The sequence below is a fragment of the Carettochelys insculpta genome, chromosome 3 (assembly GCF_033958435.1).
Source record: "Carettochelys insculpta isolate YL-2023 chromosome 3, ASM3395843v1, whole genome shotgun sequence".
Lineage (NCBI taxonomy): Eukaryota > Metazoa > Chordata > Testudines > Carettochelyidae > Carettochelys > Carettochelys insculpta.
In genome coordinates this window covers 119,464,694-119,488,428 of record NC_134139.1, presented here as the reverse complement: position 1 = coordinate 119,488,428, position 23,735 = coordinate 119,464,694, and the positions used below count along the sequence as shown (strand labels likewise).

Genomic DNA, 23,735 nt, shown 5'->3' with positions numbered 1-23,735 from the left:
CACAGGGAGATCTGCCCCTGCCCTGTTCAAGAGCTGCTTCTGGCAGAGCAAAGTTCCATCAGCACAGCCCCAGCTGCCACCATGGGTGGAGGGTGGCCGAGGCTAGAAGCCAGTGGGGCGTGGAGCTCCACCAGCAGCGGGATCCCGGTTGGATCCCGCCTCCCTTTGGCTGGGACACCAAGCCCAGCCGGCAGCCCCAGCCGCAGGAACTGCGTCTGGCAGGGTTGGGCGTCCCCCGCTACCCCACAGCTGGGCTCCCAGTCCAGCCCCCAGTGGCAGCCCCAGATGAAGTTGCTGCTTAGTTCCTGGCTCCCCTGCACCGGTGGGACATAAGAAACTGACCAGCCTGGTTCCTGTGTCCCCCAGCTTGTACGAAATTCAAGTTACATGGGGGTAACTCAGGGGTTTGCTGTTCTAATTTTGTTTTTCTTTAATGTTATCCATTTTTAGGTATACATCTCTGTTATCAAGAATATTTCAATGTCCTGCAACCTCCTGGTCCAAGGGCTGCCAGATATGAAAGAGTTTACCATATTATATTGCACATTTACTTTTTAATCCACAACTCATTAGTGTTTTGGGATACCTTGTTCAAAATTCTGGAGTCCACCATGTTCTTTCTATCAATGTGTACCTTCTGGTCAGCAAAGAATTCACATATGCAAAAAGGAGATGCACCATGACCATAAAGTTTATGGAGCTCTCACAGCAGGGCTATTTCCTGGATTTATAAGTAACTGCCATCACTTGTATATTCAAATAATGATCAAGTGAGCTTTTGTTCATAAGGCTGCATCATGGAGACTTATGTAAGAGAAGCATGGAGGATAGAGGAATCATTTGGTTAATCCATGTCTTAATTTAAAAAAAAAAAACATAAAAAATGAGATCCTGGAATTTTGGAAGTAGATTTTATCATGAGGCCAAAGTGTTGTTTTCATATCTTTCTAAGAGGCAGTTCAACTTGGCTCACTAAGAAAGAATGGTTAAATTGATATTGATGTGTTTACAGGACTGCTCATTTTCTGACAGGTTTGGTATAAACATTTGCTGCAAAGTAACAGGAGGTTTTGTTGAAATAATAAAAAACATGTAATATCCATTTCTGCTTGTCACCATACCATGTTATGGCATTCAACACTACTAAAACAAGCTTTATAACATACAAACACAGAAGGAGAAAGATTAATGCTAATTAGCATAACAATATTCAAACAGTTTTTCTAACAAAAAGCAAAAATCTTGAATCTTCTTGCATGTGTAAATATGGAAGGAGAAGAGGGGGTTGCATGGCATGAGAGTGGTTTTAATGGCAACAAAGTAGGCTCACAGTTGCAAAAAAGAATGGTGAGAGTCCCTCCCCCCATTGCCCCCCGCCGAGCTACATTTATAACCAGATTCTCTATTGTATTGTGATGTGCTCTTGAAAACTTAAATGCAACTTTCCTGACTAACTTTACCTTTACATATAGCCAGTGCAGATTTCCTACCTCCCATGTGAGCTGAAATGTTCAAGATATTCAGCAATTGGCAGGATTTATGCCCTTAGTTAGTTTAATTTTTTTAAATATTAAATGACATTTTTTGCCAAAAAGCTACAGAAATACTTAAGATCATCCAAATGTGGGGTGTTTATTCGTATTTTCTTATTCAGGTTTACACTTAGGCTGTGTCTACATGGGCACAAATCTTCGAAATGGCCATGCTAATGGCCATTTCGAAGATTACTGATGAGGTGCTGAATTGAATATTCAGCGCCTCATTAGCATTAGGACACTTCTGGCCACGGAGCTTCAAAAGCTCCACTTTTGAAAGCACGTGGCTCAGTGCAGCTACACAGGGCTCCTTTTCGAAAGGACCCTGCACCTTTCGAAATCCCTTTATCCCGCTCACTGATTGGGAGCCGCATAGCTGCGCTGAGCCACACGCTTTCGAAAGCGGTGCTTTCGAAGCACCACGACCGGAAGCGTCCTAATGCTAATGAGGTGCTGAATATTCAATTCAGTGCCTCATTAGTAATCTTAGAAATGGCCATTAGCATGGCTATTTCAAAGATTTGTGCCCGTGTAAACACAGCCTAAGTGTAAAACTGAATAAGAAAATATGAATAGCCGGCTATTTCGAAGTAGCTGGCACAACGTCGAAATAGCATGCGTTGCATCTACGCACTCCGTGCATTATTTCAACATTGAAATCAACTTTCAAAATCGCTATTCCTATCTGGAGATGGGAATAGCGCCCTACCTCGACGTTCAACGTCGAAGTAGGGCGTGTGGAGACGATCCGCGTCCCGCTACATCGAAATAGCGGGGTCCTCCATGACAGCCATCAGCTGAGGGGTTGAGAGATGCTCTGTCCAGCCCCTGCAGGGCTCTGTGGTCGCTGCGTGCAGCAGCCCTTAGCCCAGGGCTTCCAACTGCTGCTGCTGCTGAGGGTCCATGGTGTGTGCACAGGGTCTGCAACCAGTTATTTGCTCTGTGGATCTCGTGCTGTGCAGACCAAGTGTGTCTGGGAGGGGCCCTTTAAGGGAGCAGCTTGCTCTTGCCCCAGAAGGGCTAGTCCAGCCTGTGACCCTGTCTGCAGCTTTGCCGGTCCCTTATTTCGACAGAGAGCGCTTGTGTGTGTGGACGCTCCTCATTTCCTTCCAGCGCGGCTCCTTTCGACGTTCCCCATCACTACTTCGACATTGAACGTCGATGGCACCAGCCCCAGAGGACGTATAGATAATACATGTCGAAGTAACCTATTTCGATGTTCTTGCTTCGAAATAGGCTACTTCGATCTAGTGTGGACGTAGCCTTAGTGTGTTAGCATGACAAGGATCAATTTATTAGAGGCCTGCCACTTTTCGTATACTTCAACAGATTTTAGAATGCCTGTAAAAATAATAATTCAGGAATTAATGCAAATACTTATTGTTGTTGTTGGTTTTTTTAAGTTTGGCATTTTCTTCCATAGATCACTCATGTTCAAGCCTTGTAACTAACCCCTCTCCCCTTTCCCTTTGTATACTGTCAAAGCATTCCTCAGATAGCTGCAAAGTCACACAAGTCCTTGGGAATTTCCGCAGACATCACAGTGTCAAGATAATATCCATTTTGTTTTGTCTTTATTTTCAGAATAATGATGTTGAGAATAAGATACTATGCAATTATCTTTTGAAGGCTGGAAGTGTACTACTGGATTATTCAATAAATATTTGTTTAAAGGTTTCCACTTGATAGTGCTTAACTAGCTACAGCAATGAGAGAGCTGTATCTGAATATGCAAGACAGAGTAATTATAACATAGGGCAAATACATCAAATATTTGAAGGGCATAAAATAATTCTACAGCAGTTAAGGTTAGGAGATGTTTATAATTTTCTTTTTCTATGGTAATATTCCTGAGTGCTGTCAAACTTAGGCCCCACTACAGATGACAGAGAATTATTTAGAGATGAGTGAAAACAGTTTCTGAAAAGAGAAGTGGTGGCTTAATGGAATGGAAGCCAACTAAATATGAAAGAAATTTGGTAGCATAATAAAGAGACGGTAGTGTTAGATAATTCATTGGTTGGCACACTTTGTCTTTGAGTCAATTTAAGGCCCCATAGTAGTGTTTATTGGGCACTGGAAATGGTGTCAAGAAATGAACCAGAGATATTCTTGAATACTCATGGTCATTTAGCTGGCAAGGGACTTTCCGCAAGAGTAAGAATGTTAATATCAGTGTCCTATCATCATCATTATCATCAATAACCATGGGCTCAGTGCCCGTTGGTGTCTGATGCCTCTCTCACTATTTCCTTCCAATCAGTGTCCTACCCGTGTTCTAATTAAGTTGTACCTATCTTAAACAGCCTTTAATGTTTTAAGTAGTTATGATATTAATTTTCACATCTTCCCTTAAAGAGCCCACCACTGTTTACTCCTAGATAATTAAATTGTGCTGTAGGGGTATAACTGATGGCCCTATTTATATCAGTACTCAAAATGGAATTTGCAGGAACGGTCTCTCACTCTTTACAGCTTATTGATTGCTGGAAAGTGTCAGTTTTAAACTGGATGCCATCTGGCACAAGGCCAGAATCTTTAAAAGCATCTAAGAAACAATACTGCTTATGTAAGATTGTTAGTATTTCCATTCATTTTTACAGGTAGGAGCAAATACAAAAGTTGATTGTGTCAGTTTCTCTTTTTTAAAAATAATACAAGAAAGATTTGTTATAAATAAAAATGCCAAGCTATTTAAAAAAATTGTAATTGTGTGATTTAATCATGCTGTTAAACAGTCACAGAATAGCCTTGATTTACATATTTTTGGATGTTTTCTATATTTGCAACTATATTGAATTCTGTTACAACACTGAATATGAAAAGTACAGTGCTCACTTTATTTTTATTACAAATACTTGCATTGCAATAAAACAACTGCAATTCCCCCTTTACAAGTACTATAGTGCACTTTCTTTATAATGAAAATTGAACTTACAAATTTAGAATCAAGCACAAAAAAACACATTCAAAAATAAAACAGTGTAAAACTTTAGCACCTACAAGTCCACTCAGTCCTATTTCTTCTTTAGCCAATCCCTCAGGCAAATCATTTTGTTTACATTAGGACATAATGCTGTCTGCCTCTTGTCCACATGCATCGGAAAGTCAGAGCAGGCATTCGCATGGCATTGTTGTGCCAATGTTGCAAGATAGTTACATGCCACACTTGTTAAGGAGTCATATTCTTGTATATGCCTCAACCACCATTCAAGAGCATATGTATTAATGCCAATGATGGGTCCTGCTCAGTAATGATTCAGAACAGTGTGGACCGATGCATGCTTATTTTTATCATCTAAATCAGATGTGACCAGAAGAAGATTGATTTTCTTTTTGGTGATTTGTGTTCAGTAGTTTCTGCATCAGAGCACTGCTATTTAAAACATCTGAAAGCATGTGCCATATCTTGTCCCTCTCAGATTATGAAAGGCACTTCTTTTTTTTAAAGAGAGATACCTATCTCATAGAGCTGGAAGGGACTTTCAGAGGTCATCTAGTCCAGTCCCCTGCACTCACAGCAGGACCTGTCACCATCCCTGACAAATTTTTTTTTAATCTATTGGCTGCAGATCCCTGAATGGCCCCCTGAAAGATTGAGCTCACAGCCCCTGGTTTAGCAGGCCAGTGCACTAACCACTGATGCTTAAATGATAGGTTGAGTGCTGTATCTTTCTTTAGAAATCACATATTGTCACCTTTTAAGTGTTTTATTAAATGTGCTGTGAAACTGGTCTTAAGAGAAACAACATATACTAGGTTATCATCTGAGGCTGCTATGACATAAAATATATGGTAGAATGTGGGTAAAACAGAACAGGAGGCATACAGCTTTTCCCTCAAGGAGTTCAGTCCCAAATTTATTTCATGTGTTATTTTTAACAAGCATCATCAGCCTGGGAGCATTACATTTTACATTGTTTTTTCTTAGTGCAATTCTCTAACAAAAAAAAAACTGTATTGGTAAATTGCACTTTCACAATAAAGAGATTGCACTACTGTACTCATATGAGGTGAATTGAAAAATAGTGTTTATATGTTTATATTTTTACAGTGCAGTAGTAAAAGATAATATAAATGAGCACTTTTATTCTGTTCTGTAATTGTAGTCAATGTATTTGAAAATGTAAAACAAACACCCAGAAATATTTAATACATTTCAATTGTGGTTCTGTTGTTTAACAGTGCAATCAAAATTTTGAGGAGTACAGGGACTTCAAAGTTGCCTGGGCACTTCGAAGTACTGGCAGGTGCGCCATGACTAGACACAAGCCGGCACTTCGAAGTTTAACTCTTTGAAGTTGCCACGAGTGGGCGAATTTGCTTAATGAAGTGCTGCATATGCAGTGCAGCACTTCATTAATAAACTGCCAACACCCTGCTTACCATGCTTCCTTCGAAGTAGGGAACTAGTGTGGACAAGCCCAAAGTCAAGCAATCCTTCATTCCTACTTGGATGGACTCTAGTATATTTTAAATGTATCTAACGTAATCCAACATTTACCAAGAGTTTATTATAATGGAGGTCAATCCTTAGATCAAATTAGAGCGATTTAATTATCTCTGTTTTTTTTTCTTCTGTCCCCATCTGTAGAAAATATTTATTCTTTTGGGAAACATAAAGTAGTTCCCAATTTTGTGGCAGATTCTGGAGAAGCGGGAGTAGTTCGTGGACCTGTCTCTTTGTTTTATGAGTTTTTCTGTTATGCCTTCTCCAAAGCAAAAACTGTGTTTGGCTACATGTTCAGTTGGTAAGTTTATGGTCATTAACTGGTTCATCCTGCTTGCTGTAATATTTTACTTGTGACAAGGCAAAAGAGTTGCTGTTATTCCATAAGGCTTTTGGGGATATTTTAACCTCTCCCTGACTATGTTAACACATCCAACATTTTCATCTTCAACTGGCTTCATTTTAGAGGTCATTAAGGCTATGTCTACATGGAGCTGCCTGTGTCACCACACAGCTCGTGATAATCATATCAATATAAGTCCCAATAACACATTTAGATTTTTTTTTCCTGCAGCCTGTGTGAGGCAGTAGTAAGCGATGACATTCTCTGACAAGGGACTGTTCTTCTTCGAGTGTCCCCGTGGGTGCTCCACAATAGGTGTCGGGCTCGCCCGGCGCCGCAGATCGGATCTTCCAAGCTGTTTCTGCCGGACCACGCATGCGCCAGCGCGCGCCACTCCCTTGCGCGCTCCTGGCCATGTGCGCGATCCAGTCCCCGCCAGTTCCTCTTAACTGCCGTCGGCTGCAGACGGAATCCGACTAGGCTATGGCCAAGTCAGCGTATTCAATGGTTTTAACTGTTTTTTCTTTAAAGTTTTCAAGTTCTTAGGCTACTGCAAGTTAGCCAGTTGTTATTTTTCAAAAAAAAAACAAAAAAACAACAAGCGGGATGGCATTCAGTCCAGTCCCAGTAACAAGCGGAACACCGGAGGCCAGGAGCCTAGGGCCATCAGCCCTCCTGCCGCGGCAGTCTATCGGAGAAGGGGAAAAACAGCACAGAGAAGGTGCTAAGTACCCATTAACAACTGAAAGACTCACCAACAATGTCTTCTTTAGGATTTAAGAAATGTGAGTCCTGCCAAGAGGCAATGCCAGCGTCTGATGGGCACAGTCTCTGCATAAGGTGCCTGGGGGAGTCCCATGTCACACAGAAATGCTCCTTCTGTGCAAAACTAACAGCCAGAGCAAGGAAGGACAGGGAGATGCAGCTTAAAATGCTGCTCTTCGACAAGGCCCTCCAGCCAGACGTGTCGGAGCGGCCGCAGCAGGAGGGACCCTCCGGGGCCCATAAAAGGAAAGCCGCCTCCCTCACCCCATCAGCACAAAAACAGAGGAAAGCCTCCCCAGCCCGATCCCTGCCGGCAGCAACAGCGAGCGGGACGGAAGGAGCGTGCAGCCCCCAGCCGCAGCAACAGCTGATCGGCGGTGGCACGGAGAGCCACGTGGAAGCGGCTCAGCCTCCGATAATCAAACAGCTGCCCCGCACCGCAGGCAGGGCGGCGGCTAAACAAGCGCCGGTACCGGCGGCACCGCAAGCAGCGGCACCGACCCCTGGGGAACCGGCGGTGCAGAGCGCGCAGGCACACAGCCTGCAGGCACCAGAGGACACCGCCCGTGCGGCACCGCCCATGAGCGTGCCGAGCACGGCGCGGACGGGGCCGAGATCCCTGACACGCCAGGGGGCGGAGTTACCTCCTCAAGGAAGCGGGAAGGCTGCTCACAAAACGAGGCACCGCAGCCCCTCTCCAGACAGGGCTGCGGAGTTGCTTTCTTTCAGCCCTCCGCTTACGCTGCAGACTCCAACCAGAAGGCAGGGGTCCCCCCTAGCCTACCCGGAGCCCCCGTCTCCATTTTTACAACCAGCCTCGCCCTGGCTGGGACCACCTTCACCCTTCCTGGGGTTTGAGCCGCTGGAATACTATCCAAAATCGCTCTCTCCAGTGTTCCAGATCTCTCGACGATCTCGCTCCCCCAGACGTAGAGGGTATGCACCAAGGGAGTGGTCTAGGTCACCTTCCCAAGAACAGTGCCTATACTGCCATGGTCGCCCCTATCACGCGGGGCATAGACACTACCGGCAATCTACCAGGGAAAGATCCCCACAGACGATCTCGTATCCCCGAGGGCAATCGCGAACGGGGACAGAGACTCAAGTATCTCGGGGGGACTGGTCATGGAACCCCGAGATTTTCCCTCGCAAGCCTCTAGAGAGAGGGTGTACCATCACCAACAGGAACTGGAAGGGTCCAGAGAGGCGTACCCCAGTGGTTCCTCGCTCTCCTCCCCGGACGAGGCTACGGCCCCGGGGGACGTCCATCCTCCGGACGATCTCAAACACTTTCAAGAGCTGTTTAAGAGGGTGGCCTTCACGCAAGGCATCCAGACAGCAGAGGTGCAAGAGAAACACCATAAGCTCCTCAAAATCTGAGACCTCCGGCCTCCTCCAAAATAGCAATACCACTTGATGAAGCAATCTTGGAGTCCGCCACTACAATATGGCAGACCCCTGCGACTATTCCACCTGTCCACAAGAGAGCGGATAAGAAATACTTCGTGCCGGCGAAGGGCATGGAGTTCCTGTTCAGCCACCCACAACCAAATTCCTTGGTGGTGGAGTCGTCGCAACAAAGATCAAAGACATCTCAATTCAGGACAGGGGGAACAGACAAAGATGCCAAGAAGCTAGAGCTGTTCGGCAGAAAGGTCTACTCCTCCTCCACTCTACTGTTGTGAATGGCAAATTACTCAGCGCATTTAGCAAACCATAATTTCGACAACTACACTAGGTTAACCTCCCTCATGGACTCGCTTCCAGAGGACAAGAAACCGGTGCTCAAGGCCATCGTGCAAGAAGGCTACGCGGCCTCGAGAACAGGAGTTCAGATCGCCCTGGATGTTGCGGACACAGCAGCACGTTCCACAGCTACGGCAGTGGTGATGCGAAGGGAGTCCTGGCTCCAGGCTTCGGGTATACCGAGGGATCTGCAGGCAAAGATAGTCGATCTTCCCTTCGACTCGCAGAAGCTGTTTGCTGAATCAACTGACTCGGTCCTTCATTCCAGTAAAGATTCAAGAGCCACACTTAGGACCCTGGGGATTTACACCCCTCCATACAGAAAGAAAAAGTACTACCCTCAACAAAGACGGTACCAGTACCAGCAACAGCGTCCCCAGTACCACAGGGCTTATGAGCAAGGGCGACATCAACAGCACCAGCAGTACAGAACTCCCAGGCGACGTTCACAACAGAGCCGTGCGTCCTCGGGGCAGGGCCAAAGGCCACAAGTTTGACACACAGATCCAGGGCTGCGCCATCACTCCCATCGCACAAGGTCATCCGAAGCGGCTATTCCACCATCGCCTCCGACCATTCTACGACCAGTGGCAAAGGATCACCACAGACAAATGGGTGCTGGAGATCATAGCCACGGGGTACGCCATCCCCTTCCAGTCGCTCCCACCGCCACGACCTCCACCCAGGCCCCACCTCCAGAAGGCCTCCCACGTAGCGAGGCTCAAGCAGGAGATAGACCATCTCATGCTCATAGGGGCAGTGGAAAGAGTGCCGGAGCAACTGCAAGGAAAAGGGTTCTACTCGAGGTACTTCCTCACAGAGAAAAAGACAGGAGGCTGGAGGCCCATCTTAGATCTTTGAGGCCTCAACCGGTACCTGCACAAGCAACGCTTTCGGATGATCACAATCGCCTCCATCCTTACGGCACTGGACGATGGAGATTGGTTCACAGCCCTCGATTTACAAGACGCGTATTTTCACATAACTATCCATCCGGCTCACTGGCGATTCCTCCGGTTCATGGTAGGCAAAGAACATTTTCAATACAAGGTCCTACCATTTGGCCTCTCCTCAGCCCCCAGAGTCTTCACCAAGACCTTGGCAGTGGTGTCAGCCTACCTGCACAGACAGGGGGTATTTATATTCCCGTATCTGGACGACTGCCTACTCAAAGGGGCCTCGAAGGAGGAGGTACTACGCATGATACGCGTCACAGCAGGCACGTTCTCTTCGCTCGGCCTGGTTATCTATCTGGCAAAATCAAAGATAGACCCCACACAGGACATAGAGTTCATAGGGGCACGCATAAATTCTATTACAGCGAGAGTATATCTACCAGAGACTCGCTTTCGGGCCATCGGCTCCCTCGTGCAGGTCATCACCTTCAGCCCTACGGTGCCGGTCCTGACGTGCTTACAGCTGCTGGGCCACATGGCAGCGGCAACGTTCGTAGTACAGAACGCCAGGTTACACATGCGCAGCATGCAGCACTGGCTGGCGAGCGTATACAAACCGGCAGCACACACCGTTCACAGGGTGGTGTCGCCCACAGCAGAGGTGCGCAAATCCCTGCAATGGTGGGTAAACCCCAAGAACTTGCTAACAGGGGTACCCTTCCACCAACCACAAATATCGTTTTTTCTTACTACAGATGCCTCCCTCATAGGGTGGGGAGCACACATGGGCGAAGAGGTGACTCAAGGGCTGTGGTCCTCCACGGAGCAGTCACTGCACATAAATATACTGGAGCTCAGAGCAGTGTTCAACGCCTGCAGACACTTTCGAGACCATATACAAGGCAGAGTCGTCGGGATCAGTACAGACAATACCTCCACCATGTTTTATATAAACCGGCAAGGAGGAGCTCGGTCCCGTGCCTTATGTGTGGAAGCAGTCCGGTTATGGAACTGGTGCATCGCCAACAATATAATCTTGAAAGCCTCATACTTACCAGGCGCTCACAATGTGAAGGCAGACCAGCTGAGCAGGCGTTTTGCACTCACGCACGAGTGGCAGATCCGTCCCGATCTGCTACGACCGATTTTCCACGCATGGGGTTTTCCCGAGATAGACCTGTTTGCCACTCAACACAACAAGAAGTGCCCACGATTCTGCTCCAGGGCAGGACTGGGACGGGGGCCCCTGGGGGACGCGTTCGCGATCTCGTGGAGGGGCCCCCTGCTTTACGCTTTTCCTCCCACAGTGCTGATCCACAAAGTCTTGCAGAAAGCCAGGAGGGAAGGAGCCCGAATGATCCTGATAGTCCCAACGTGGGATCGACAGCAATGGTTCCCCCTACTCCTGCGCAGGTCGGACCGTCCACCGATGCCTCTTCCGGTGGCGCCGGATCTGCTCACGCAAGCCCAGGGGTCCATAGTGCATCCGCACCCCCAAGGCCTGCGACTACAAGCGTGGTTAATCCATGGCTCAGCTCCCTAGAGAGCACATGCACGGAGAAAGTGCAGCAAGTCCTAGAAAGTAGCAGGAGGACTTCCACCAGGAAGACCTACAAGCAGAAATGGACTCGCTTCACGGCTTGGTGTTCTACCAAACAGCTGGCCCCCCTTTCGGTGCCTATACCTGTAATATTAGAGTATTTACTGGACCTCAAGAGAGGAGGACTCTCACTATCCTCATTAAAGGTCCACCTTGCCGCCATTTCGGCGTTCAGACATGAGGAGGAAGGGCACACGGTGTTCGCCCATCCCATGGTTACCAGGTTCCTCAAAGGGTTGGTAAACCTATACCCCCCTCGGAAACCGCTTCCACCTTCGTGGAACTTGGACCTGGTGCTTAACGTGCTAACGGGACCACCGTTCGAGCCGTTGGCCACGGTTTCCCTCCGCCTCCTTACGATAAAGACGACCTTTCTTCTCGCAATTACGTCAGCTCGCAGGGTGAGCGAGCTTGCGGCAGTTATGGCAACGCCACCCTGCACTGTTTTTTCCAAGGAGGCGGTAACCATACGGCTGCATCCAGCCTTTGTTCCCAAGGTTTCTTCTGAGTTTCACATTAACGAACCTATTGTTTTTCTCTCGTTTTATCCAAAGCCTCATAACTCTAACAAAGAGGCGCGCCTACACCTCCTGGACGTGAGGAGGGCGCTAGCCTTCTATATAGATAGGACCAAGTCCTTCCGGAAAACGGATAGACTCCTAGTCTCTCTCGCTCCCAAATCGAAAGGAGAAGGTCTCTCTTCGCAGAGAATCTCGAAGCACATCGTATCCTGCATAAAAATGTGCTACGAACTCAAAAAGACTCCTTTACTGGCCACTCCCAGGGCTCATTCCACTAGGGCAGTGGCGGCATCAACAGCCTTTTTCAAGGGCGTTGCGCTAAAAGACATTTGCAGAGCGGCGACCTGGTCATCCTATGACACCTTCGCCAAACATTACGCCCTTCACAGGGTATTCCAAGAGGATACCCGTCTCTCGACAGCGGTCCTCTCGGGGACAAGCTGCACATAATCCGATTACCCACCTCCTATCTTGGGTTACTGCTGGGTAGTCACCTATTGTGGAGCACCCACGGGGACACTCGAAGAAGAAAGACAGGTTACTCACCGTAGTAACGGTGGTTCTTCGAGATGTGTCCCCGTGGGTGTTCCACTACCCGCCCATCCTCCCCGCTTCGGATCTCTGTTTAGTGTTTTGCAGGAGTATCCGAGGCGGTTGGTCAAGGAACTGGCGGGGACTGGATCGCGCACGTGGCCAGGAGCACGCAAGGGAGCGGCGTGCGCCGGCGCATGTGCGCGCCGGCAGAAACTGCTTGGAAGATCCGATCTGTGGCGCCGGGCGAGCCCGACACCTATTGTGGAGCACCCACGGGGACACATCTCGAAGAACCACCGTTACTACGGTGAGTAACCTGTCTTTCCACTGTCACCCTGACGCTACTTAGAGAGGATACACCTACCAAGGTGAATGTTCATTGTAGTTCTCACCATGCCAGGAACGTGAAACAGCAATAAAGCATCTGAAGTGTACGGGAAGTGACAGGGAGCCATTTGTTAACCTTTTAAAATAAAACCCATTGACTGTGCCCAGCATAATTACCTAGAATGGACATCACCATCCTCCACTATCCTGTATTTATGGGTAACTACGTAGAATGTGATTTTGATTTCTTTAAAGGTCTCTAACTAGAAGTAGCCATTCTCCCCCTCCACCACAAAAAGACAGATACAAATTCACTGTGAATACATCTTAGATGCTGACATCCAGATAAATAATCACAAATGTTCGTGCATTCATTTCTACAGCGTGTCGGCATCAACTCCCTGAGTGCCTTTTCTTAAGAGGTGGGTATAGCATCTGGGCAGTGGGCCTGGGGATTAGAGCTGTAAGTTAAAAAAAGTCACCTGGTGAACAAGTATCAGAGAGGTAGCTGTGTTAGTCTGTATCTTCGAGAACAACAAGAAGTCCTGATGAAGCAGGTCTTTGGCCACGAAAGCTAATGCTCTAAAATATCTGTTAGTCTATATGGTGCCACAAGACTTCTTGTTGACCTGGTGAACAGGTTTTTCAGGCTTCAGTTTTGCTTAATATGAGTCGCGTATTTATTGAAGTTTCGTGGGTATCAGGATGAGTTTAAATTTCTTGTGCTGCTTTTCTGCTTAGTTTTCTAAGGCTATGTCTACACTAGAGTTTTGTCCACAAAACTGGAGTATTGTCTACTAAACCTGGGAAGTATCCAGAGTACCAAGGGGTTCTGTCGGCAGCAAATTGACAGAATGCAGCACTTCCGTCAACTGCCATACCCTGATCCCCGTAAGGAAGAACGTCTCTGTAAACAGAAAGCTGGTGTTCTGGACGTTCGGGGGCCTTCTATCGGCAGAAAAGGCCTCCAAGGCACTGTGAACGTGCCCCGGTGGACACCCTGTGCACAGCAATCAGTGCCGTGTGGTGCCTGCCTGTGGCCTTTCTTAAAGCTTCAGGGATCCCGGGGAGCCCTGAGGCAGGAAGGTTAGAGCAGGGAAGCAGCGGAGCTACCATCTCTGGTACCCCATGCCCTCAAAGTCACTCCTTTCTCAAGATGGCAGATGGCAGACAGCCACCCCAAGACACCCCTCGGCCCTCGAGGAAGCAGTCTGAGGGGTCTCAGGAGCCACCCCGGGGCACCAAGAGGCAGGCCCCCTCCTGGACCTGGGGCTGCACCTACAGGGCGAGGAGGAGCTACCACAAGACCCCAAGGCAAAGCGTTGTAGTGCCCCCACCTATGCCTGGATGCCCACCGCCCAGGCAGAGTGGGGCCACCCCTTCCCTCCGGCAGCAAAGAGCAGTTCCAGACAAAGGCAAAGGAGCTCTGGCATGGCTACATCTGGTCCTGGGACGCTGGCCGATGATCTCAGGTAGGACCCGCCACGTGCCCTTATTACAAGGAGCTGCACGACATCCCAGACGAGGGGACACATCGTATCTTCCAGCCCACACCGTTGACACGATGCTGGAGGTCCCCCTCCACAGCCGGAGCCCCCAGAGGAGGAGGAGCAGGCCTCTGAGTCCCAAGCCCCACCAGAGCCGGAGGCAGACACAGCCTCAGGGGCCAAGAGCAGTACCCTGGTCATAAGTCTGGAGCCAGTCCCCACCAGCCAGGCCACCTCCCAGGTGTCTTCAGAGCTGGTCGAGAGTCCCTCTGGTGAGTATCCCAGTGTCACACAGCCCAGGGTGTGGGAGGCAGGTGCAGATGGAGTGTGCTCTGATCATGGCCCTGCTGGCTCAGGCAGGACCTGGTGCTGTGGTCCCAGCATGTGGAGCGATGTGCTAGGTAGCGTGAATTACCCTAACTCAGCACGCAGCCCCTGAACATGGGCGCCAGCCTGCTGCCAGCTTCCCATAAGCCCCAGGCTCTGGCTGGAAGTGGGCTGACCTCAAGGGTGCCAGCCTCACCCCCAACACACTGAGGAGTGTGGCTCCCAGCACATGGGCATGCCCACAGGCGGGAGGCCGTACCCGCTCCTGCAGACAGCACTGTGAGCAGCAGGTGTGGTGGGGCCCCGAGGAGGGCCAGGTTGCTCCTGGCTCATGCACCACCCCTCTGTGGACTGTCCCGCTCCTTGGCTGCCAGCCTGTTCCCCTGGGGTCGGAGGGGGCCGCAGTGGTCAGCATGGTCCTGGAGGCACCGCAGAGACCCCATGAGACAGGGCCCAGTGTGCACTCTATGTATGGCTTTGCTCCCAGGGCATTCTGATCTCCTGGCCCAGGGGTGTTGGTTGCTGTTCACGGGGAAGTGGGCAGGCCTCTAGGGACTGCGCTACATGAATGACTCACTGTGCCCCCAATCTTCCTTACAGCTGTACCTGCACCGTTTGAGGGCTGGGTCAGCCCCATCTCACTGCCAGGATGAGCCAGCCCCACCCCAGCACCAGGGCAGCCCCACAGCCGGAGAAGCTGTCGCCATGTTCAGGAGGATCTCCAGAAGGACCACAACACAGGACCTGATGGTCCTCCACCCTGCCCCTGCCAGCCATCCTGCAGGAAGGACATCCTGCATCTCCTGCAATGTCTGAGGGCCATGTCTGCGCCCCTGCTCCTAGTGCCCACCCAGACCTGCTGCAGCCCCACCTCCCCCTGGTCCCAGCCCCAACTCAGCCCTGACAGGGCTCCGAACCTGCAGGTGGGGATCCTGAGGCCGATGCTGCTCAGGGTCCCTCTCCACCTTCGGCTTGCAGCCCCCCCACCCACTCCATGGGCTGAGGTCCTTCACCCAGACCCATCCCGAGCCCCTCTCCCCACTGTGCATAGTTTAATGGTTTTGCACTTCACCTTATTGTACATAGTTTGTTATTGCACCAATTCTTTTCTACATGTTTTTATTTGTTTCAACTAAACAGTTGGTTGTTCGCCTCACCCACATCCCTCTTATTTGGGCAGGGGTCGGTGAGGGGGCAAAGCGGGGGTCGTGGTGGAGATGGGGTAGGGCTGTGGGCCTGAGGTACCTGCTGGGGGGGCCTGGGAAGGGTTATTGGGGCCCATGGGAGAAGCTCTCCCTCAAGGCCTCGTGGATCTGCACCTTGTCCCGATGGGCCCGCTGGATGGGATGTGCACTCAGCTGCTCATACCCATGCTCTGTGCCTGCAGATCTGCCTGTGCCCCTGGGGGGGAGGGGCGGGGGGCAGGCGCGGGTGTGACTGTCCAGCAGTCACAGCGAGTCCCTCAAAAGCGGCGTCAGGCTCACTCTGCGTGAGAAAAAGGAGGACTCTCGTGACGAGAAGCAGCAGGTACTGAAGACCGGTGAGACAAGCGCAGTCCTGAGGGCTGTTCTGGCACCATGGCTCACTGGAAGGAGCTGTGTCTCCCAGAAGACGTCCAAGCCCTGCTCGAGGAGCTGTGCTGTCCCTTGTGGAGGTTGGCGCGCCTGAGCATGGTCAGGGAATGGGTCTTGGGGGGGGGCTTCGTGGGTGCCTCTCACCGGGGCTCCTGTAAGGGATGCTGGCCATGTGACCCTGTCTGACGGTGTTCCTGGTGGCCGTTTTGTGGAGGGAGTGGCTGGGCAGTCTGGCCATTCTCTGTCAACAGAAGTTTTGTCAGAAGATCTCTTTCAACAAAAACTTCTGTCGACCGGTTGTTCTAATCTAAACACAGCCTAAGGGTCTCTGAGTCAGATCCTCAGGTGGTGCGAATTAGAATCACCCCAATGAAGTTAATTAAATTAATGGAACTGTTCTGCTTTACCAGCAAAAAATTTGGCCTCCGAAGTATAAGATTCATCACTAAGTACAGACGCTGGCTCTTTTCCATAACTGTTAAGGCTGCATGTGTGAACCTCATTGATTTGATAATTCCCCTGGAGACAAATATGTGATTCATTCTTGAAGTCGGACAGGTTACTATTTAGTATTGCAGAATGATTTAGTTTGGGCATTTTCAGGTATTCTATTGATGCAAAATATGTTTGGGGCATGTAACTACTGAGGTCAGTGTTATCTACTTCAGTGTAGAATGCAGAGGAGGAGGTTTCTGGCAGAAAGATGAGAACTTAAAAAGCTGAGCTAACTTCATTGAAAATGAGCAAATCTGCCCCACTTCTGGGTAGCTGACATTCTTTATTGTCTTAAAAATCATTCCTGCAGTTAACTTACAGTCACTCAAACTCTTTTAATATTTCAATTGCTAATGTTCTGCACCTGATTCTAACCTAAAATTATCTTGGGAGAACCTGGGTACTGTGATTGTTTATAAAGATGCTTCTGCATTCAGTGAAGTTGTGCTTTAAGTTTAACTCTAAAGTGGCTCCATTATAATTAGTTTACTATAGTTCACCAGTTGGCCCCTACCACTTCTAAGCTGTTCGGGGATAAGGCACTCACAGTGGCACCTCTGCCTCCTGAACACCAAATGCATTTTGAATGTGCAGTGGTCTAGAGAGAACAAAAAGGGGCGTGACTGGAAAAAGAGGGGGTCTCCAAATCCTTGTTGAAGGGTCTGTATGTTGATTGGGAATTCATGACACAGAGGTGAAAACCCTGGGATTCTGTAAACAGTTCTGCTCCATTGCTGGAAAATGGCTATTGCATTTACTAGTGCAGACTGTGTCTAATTGCCACCTGAGGGGCCTTCTGTGTTTGACAGAAAAGAATTCAGGGGTGAGCTCTTCCTTCTGAGCTCCCAGGCTTTGTTGGTATCAGTTTAATTTTTCTTAAATTCTTGTATTAGTGGGTCTGAATTCTGTCCTGAATTGTACATCATGCAGTTCCATCAAAGTCAATGGGATGTCATGGCGTTGTAAGTCAGGTAGAAAGTAACATTTTCTCTGCAAAGAAATCAACCTTTTCACTAATAAGAGCACATAGTTGAGTCATTTTAATGTGAACAAAAGATGAAAAAGCAGAAATAGTAAGGAAGTGGGGACTGACTTCAATTTGACACATAATGGATTACCCCAGCTTTCCAAGGTTTGTGGCTCTAAGGAGAAAGTTTAAAAAAAAGAAAAACACATCATGGATGTGTGCAGGCCTGTTCATCTAAGTCAGTTAGTGTCTCAGTTAATTTATTTGGAAATGTCTGCTGTTGTCAAATGGAAATAATGAGTTTCTAGGGAAAATGTGTAAACCCTTTGGCTTTAAGGTCTACAGCTCCTCTGCACTGCCCGACTGAAAATACCAGTGAGAAACTCTGTTGCACATGGCAACAAGCCCCCATTGCCAGATGTAGAGTTTGATTTGGCAGAAAATGACAGAAGTTGTAGAGGAACAGAACGTACATGTTAGGAATTTGGGAAAGGATAATAGAAAGGACATTGTCCTAAAGACACTGTCAGCTTCACCCCACTGTTAGTTGTCTACTAAGTTCTCTGCAAGCTGTATGGGCTGCCCTGGAGCCCTTGCAGCAATCAGAGTGGCCTGGACCCAGCTGCACACCAGGATCTGCTATGGTTGGGGCAGCTCTTCCCCTGCTCCAATCCAGCCCTGGCTAGAAGCTGCAGGGGCCTGGGGAAGGGTGTCTGTCCTGCAGCTCGAGGGCCAGAGCTCCCACAGTAGAGAGAAATGCCTTTCCCTCCTAACTCAGCTGCAGCTGTGAGGAGAGGGAGTTCGGGGGCATCCTTTCTCCTCACCGTAGCCCCAGAGCTCCCTCCTTTACCTCAAACCCTGTAACCCAGCCCTGATCTCAGCTCCAGCTCTACCCCTAAGCCTGCACCACCATCCAGAACTCTCACAACTTGCACCCCAAATCTCTGCCCCAGGCTTGAGCCCACTCCCACAAACAGAACCCCATGAAGGTGATGTGTGGAACATCACCTCCAGATTGGTGCACATAACAAAATTCATTCTACTGGCAGCTATCAAAAATTAGAGGGAACACCAGTTGTCTAACTTTATATTTTAGGAAAGGGATAGAAAATAAGACAGAATATAATTCTGTAATATAAATCCATAATGTGCTCACACCTTAAATAATGTGTCCAGGTACGGTCATCCCCTCTCAGAACAGATAAAATGGATATAATGGAACTGGAAGAGGTTCAGAGAAGGGCAACAAAGGTGATCCAGGGTATGGAGTGGCTTCCATACATATATATACATACACAGAGATAGAGAGAGAGAGAGGGAGAGAGTAAAACATTAGGGCTGTTCATCTTAGAAAACAGATGACTGAGGGAGTGGGGGGCATGATAAACAGGGTCTATAAAATTGTGTGTGGAAAAGATGGACAGAGTAATGTTTACCTCTTCATACAGTGAAGTTAATGGGCAGCAGAATTCATGAAAAGGAAGTACTTTTTTCCAGATTCCAGTGTTGAAAAATGAATGATTGAAGATACTGAGGTAAACATATCCATTTATCTCAGGAAAGGGGATTCGTTTTTTCTAAAGCAACTGATGAGCTTTTACTGATGATTACTGTATTTAGAAACCACTGAGATGCTCTAGAGAGAATTAATAGATAGCATATTCTCTGTGTTAGAAACATACATCGTAGGACTGGATGTGACCTTACTTGTTATTGAGTCCAGTAACCTGGTATTTCATATAAAACCCTGTTCTATAAAGCCCCATTCATAAATTACCAAGCCTCACATTAAAACTAATTAGGTTGTTTCCTGTTGGAAGGCAGTTGAACTTTTTGCATTAGGTACCTAATTTCAGTAATACTGAGTCACTTACACATCAAACCCTTGTCACAGACTTGTGAAAGTCAATCATTAATTGACCTCTTTCTTCTTTGACAGGTTAGTGAAGGATGCTCCCTGGGATGAGGTTCCTCTTGCTCACTCTTTGGTCGCTTTTGCCACTGCTTATGACTTCTTGTATAACTACCTTAGCAAGACTGAACAGGAGAGATTTCTGGAGGTGATTGCCAATGCCTCAGGATATATGTATGAAACATCATACAGGCGTGGATGGGGTTTCCAGTATCTACATAACCATCAGCCTACTAACTGTATGGCCCTGCTAACAGGAAGCCTGGTTCTGATGAATCAAGGTATGTGCTACTCAATAGGAATGTTTTTTTTTCAAGTTTATCAGTCATGTTTATATGTTATGAATAAAGTCTCAGGAAAAGATACAAGTGTGTATTCTATGTTGTACATGTTAGTACCCAACCTCTAATGCAGCCATGTGTAAAGATGTGCAAGTGTATTTACTGGCTAAAGCACAGCTATATTCAGCATCTTTTTTATTGTTGATTACATGTACAATTCTGCTGGTTGTCACTATCACTAATGCACAGTACCACGTAAAAGTGAAGATCACTCATTGTCATCACCCCTTGCAGCTATAAAAGATTATATATAATGTATCCAACTTTTTCCATCCATGGGCAGAATAAATTTTATTATGTGTGTCAAGGCATATGCTGATCTGCGCCACCAGTAGAAACACACGCTACCAGCTGTGGGTGCGCTACGTGTCAGCTGGGTGGCACCTGGATCTCTCTTGGGCAGCTACCACAGCTCTCAGCGTATATGGAACCCTAAATGTGACTACCCCAAGCTTCTAAGTGTCGGCTCTTCAAGAGCATAGATTAGGAACTCCATGGGATGGGCATCTTTTCATTTTTTCTTAAGTGTTTGTACTGTGCCTGCAACCAATCATTGACTGAGGTGCCTTACCTTCCCTACAAATCACAAATAGCAATAATAATATATCTAGCATGTTTTTCTTCCTAATATATGGAGTCTAGAAGGTGAGTTTGTCGAAGTAGGATGCCTAAATGTTCACTCATTCCTCATGATCTCATCCTTCCCATTTCTGGTATCTGAGGGTGGTACCAACTTTGTCTGAGAGTAAAGAGCAATAACTATGGTTTGCATGCAACAAGACTGGCATCATGAATCCATCAGAATTTGCGTTTTGGGTTGAACACTTGATGCGAGCATGTGTCTGCCTTCATATATTTTTAGTGACCTTCAGTTCCTTTAGAGATTGGTAACTTGAAACAAATTTTATTTTGAGAGAAAATTAGCAGAATAAATCTATCCTTTGTGATGACTAAAATCAGCGATCAGGAAGAATTTTGATTTCTATCGTTTGTATCTGTAATTTTTTTTCCAACAGTAAAAAACAAATAGTATTGCAGCATAGTTTTAGATTCACTTGCAAGCTATACAGTGCTGTTTGAAAATGTATTTCTCATTTACCAAACAAATAGGTGAGGTGCAACATATAATTGTATAAAACTACTTTAATATCTCAATCTTATCACAATATTAATGATGTACCATATATTAGGAATATTACAGTTTTCTGTAGAGCCCCCAGTTAAGTTCAAGGTCCCATTGTGCTAGGCATTTTACAAATACCTTCTGTTGAGCCTTGCTGCAAACAGCTTACATTTCTACTAGACCAAATAAACAAAGGAAACATTATTGTTATTTTCTTTGCATAAATAAGTGGGGTTGCCACACAGAGAGAGTAAATGGCTTGTCCAAGATAACATGTAGTGATTGTGGCAGAGCTGAGAATTTAGCCAGTTCTAGATGTTGTCTAAATAATCAGTAATTTATGACCTTCTGAGTTCAAATAAGAATTCAGGTTGTTTTGAAAAAAATATTTGCGTAACCAGTAGGGTTGTACATAGTGTTCTCTAAAGAAAAACACTAATTCCCTTTTCACAATCCTCTAGAGATTGTATTAAAAAATCTACTTATTGGCCGTGTCTACACTAGCCCGAAACTTTGAAATGGCCATGCAAATGGCCATTTCGAAGTTTCCTAATGAAGCGCTGAAATACATATTCAGCGCCTCATTAGCATGCGGGCGGCCACGGCACTTCAAAATTGACACAGCTCACCGCCGCACAGCTCTTCCAGACAGGGCTCCTTTTTGAAAGGACCCCGGCTACTTCGAAGTCCTCTTATTCCTATGAGCAGATGGGAATATGGGGACTTCGAAGTAGCCGGAGTCTTTTCAAAAAGGAGCTCCGTCTAGACGAGCAGCACCAATTTCGAAGTGCCGCAGCTGTCCGCATGCTAATGAGGCACTGAATATGTATTTCAGCGCTTCATTAGGAAACTTCGAAATGGCCATTTGCATGGCCATTTCAAAGTTTCGGGCTAGTGTAGACGTAGCCATTATGTGTAATAGATTGATGGGGTGGAATAGCTGTAAAGCAGGTAATAGCCATCTACTTTATGTTTCCCTGTTGTTAAATCCACTGCCACTTCTGAACCGTGAGACAATAATTCTATCTAGTGTGATATTTTAGATCAACAGTAAGGCTGCCCATGGGAAATGCTAGAAAAAAGTATTAACAACTAAAAATGTTTATTGTAGCTTTTATGTCGCTGCCCATCATAAGGCGGATGTGCATCACTATAATGGAGGCATTATGTATATCAGGCTGACAGAATGTCTCTAAGAACACTGAAGAAAGTTCTCACAGATCAGTCAGTAAGCATCTTTTAGTATGGTCTAGTGTGTGCCACCTGCCTGCATCCACTGATTTCTGCTAGATGATGGAGAAATGAGCAGTGCACTGTGTCCACATACCTTGCTGTCTTTGGAGATTCTACTGCTGCCAGTCTCTCAGTGTTGGTGCCTGGGAGCACATTTTGGCTAGCTTATGGGCAGATGGCATTTTGGGGTGTGGTGTGGGGCATCTTGCTACTTCTCCCCAGTTTGTGACGTATACAGAGCAAGCCAAAAGGTACCAGAATGATAAGATCTGTGATAATCTTTTTCTGGAAAAAGATATCTGTACATGTTGAGATAGTAGAGTATTTTAAACATGTATGTGGTGTGGGACATCTTTTACTATGTGATATTATTTAATTGTACTTTAAACTTTTTGATTAAATACTCCTATTGCTAAGTGGCATTCACATATGTTAAGTACCTAGCCAGCAGTGGGCATTTTGTGAATGGTCCACTTGAGGCAACAATATTACTAATATGCAAATGCCTTGGATACTTCCATTGTTGGAGCCCTCTGTTTGAGATAATGAATGTGTTGACATTGTATTTTAATGTCAAGTACATAATGCCATGTGGCAAGAGACGATTCCACTACATGACTATATTGAGCTTAACAGGGGCATCTTTCATGAAAGTACAAGGTGTGCTTCCTTTATTTTTGGGCCCTGGATAATAACAATTAGGTGCTGACAGATTTTCTTCTCTACGTTAAGCATGAACTCCTTTGTTCATCAGAAATGAAAATCTGCATGCAATCAGTTTTATTCTCACCATACTACTGCAAAGAGAGGACAGAGTCAAGGCATATTTGAGAACTGCACAGGTCATACTTTGAATCATGCTGTTTTAAAAAAATACATTCTGAAATAAAATGTTACAAAATTGTGTCAGCTTTATTCACATCTTTTTCTTCCAGGCTATCTTCAGGAAGCATACTTGTGGACTAAGCAAGTGCTGTCAATCATGGAAAAGTCTATAGTCCTACTGCGAGAAGTTACAGATGGATCCCTCTATGAAGGAGTGGCTTATGGCAGCTATACCACCAGATCTCTCTTTCAGTACATGTTTCTTGTCCAAAGACACTTTGACATCAACCATTTTAACCACCCATGGCTTAAACAGCACTTTGCATTTATGTATAGAACTATCCTGCCAGGTAGGTAGCTTGGATCAATGAAAGGACACCTGCTAATTTCTAAATGAAGTACAAGTTTCACAGTTAAAGTAACATTTCATAAAGCTCATGCAGTGTAGTGTTCTGTTTGCTTATATACCTACGTGGAAATGATGCTCTTGTTGTATGTTAAATGCTGGCCTTTAGAATTGGTCAAAAAAAAGAAAATAATATTAGGAACAAAGTTTAACATTTCACAGTTGCTTCTGTCTTTCAGGGTTTGACATGGACCCATTTTCTGTCTTTTGTGAATTTGGTCTTAATATTTTTTTTCTGGAAGTTGTATCAGAATCATTTTCAAAGCTGTTACTGTAATTTTTCTGTTACCAAAAATTCATTCTGTTGAAAACTGAGGGATTTATAGGG

General features: G+C 46.7%; 1 protein-coding gene across 4 annotated transcripts in view; it reads left to right on the top strand.

Moving 5' to 3' along the window:
- The window catches only part of DSE (dermatan sulfate epimerase), a 63,538-nt gene that overhangs the window by 26,879 nt on the left and 12,924 nt on the right, over positions 1–23,735 (top strand). For all 4 annotated transcript variants that reach the window (XM_074990705.1, XM_074990706.1, XM_074990704.1 and 1 more), the window contains 2 exons: positions 19,507–19,760; positions 23,112–23,351. In XM_074990705.1, the coding sequence (XP_074846806.1) occupies positions 19,507–19,760; positions 23,112–23,351 (494 nt within the window). The remainder of the gene's footprint in view (positions 1–19,506; positions 19,761–23,111; positions 23,352–23,735) is intronic.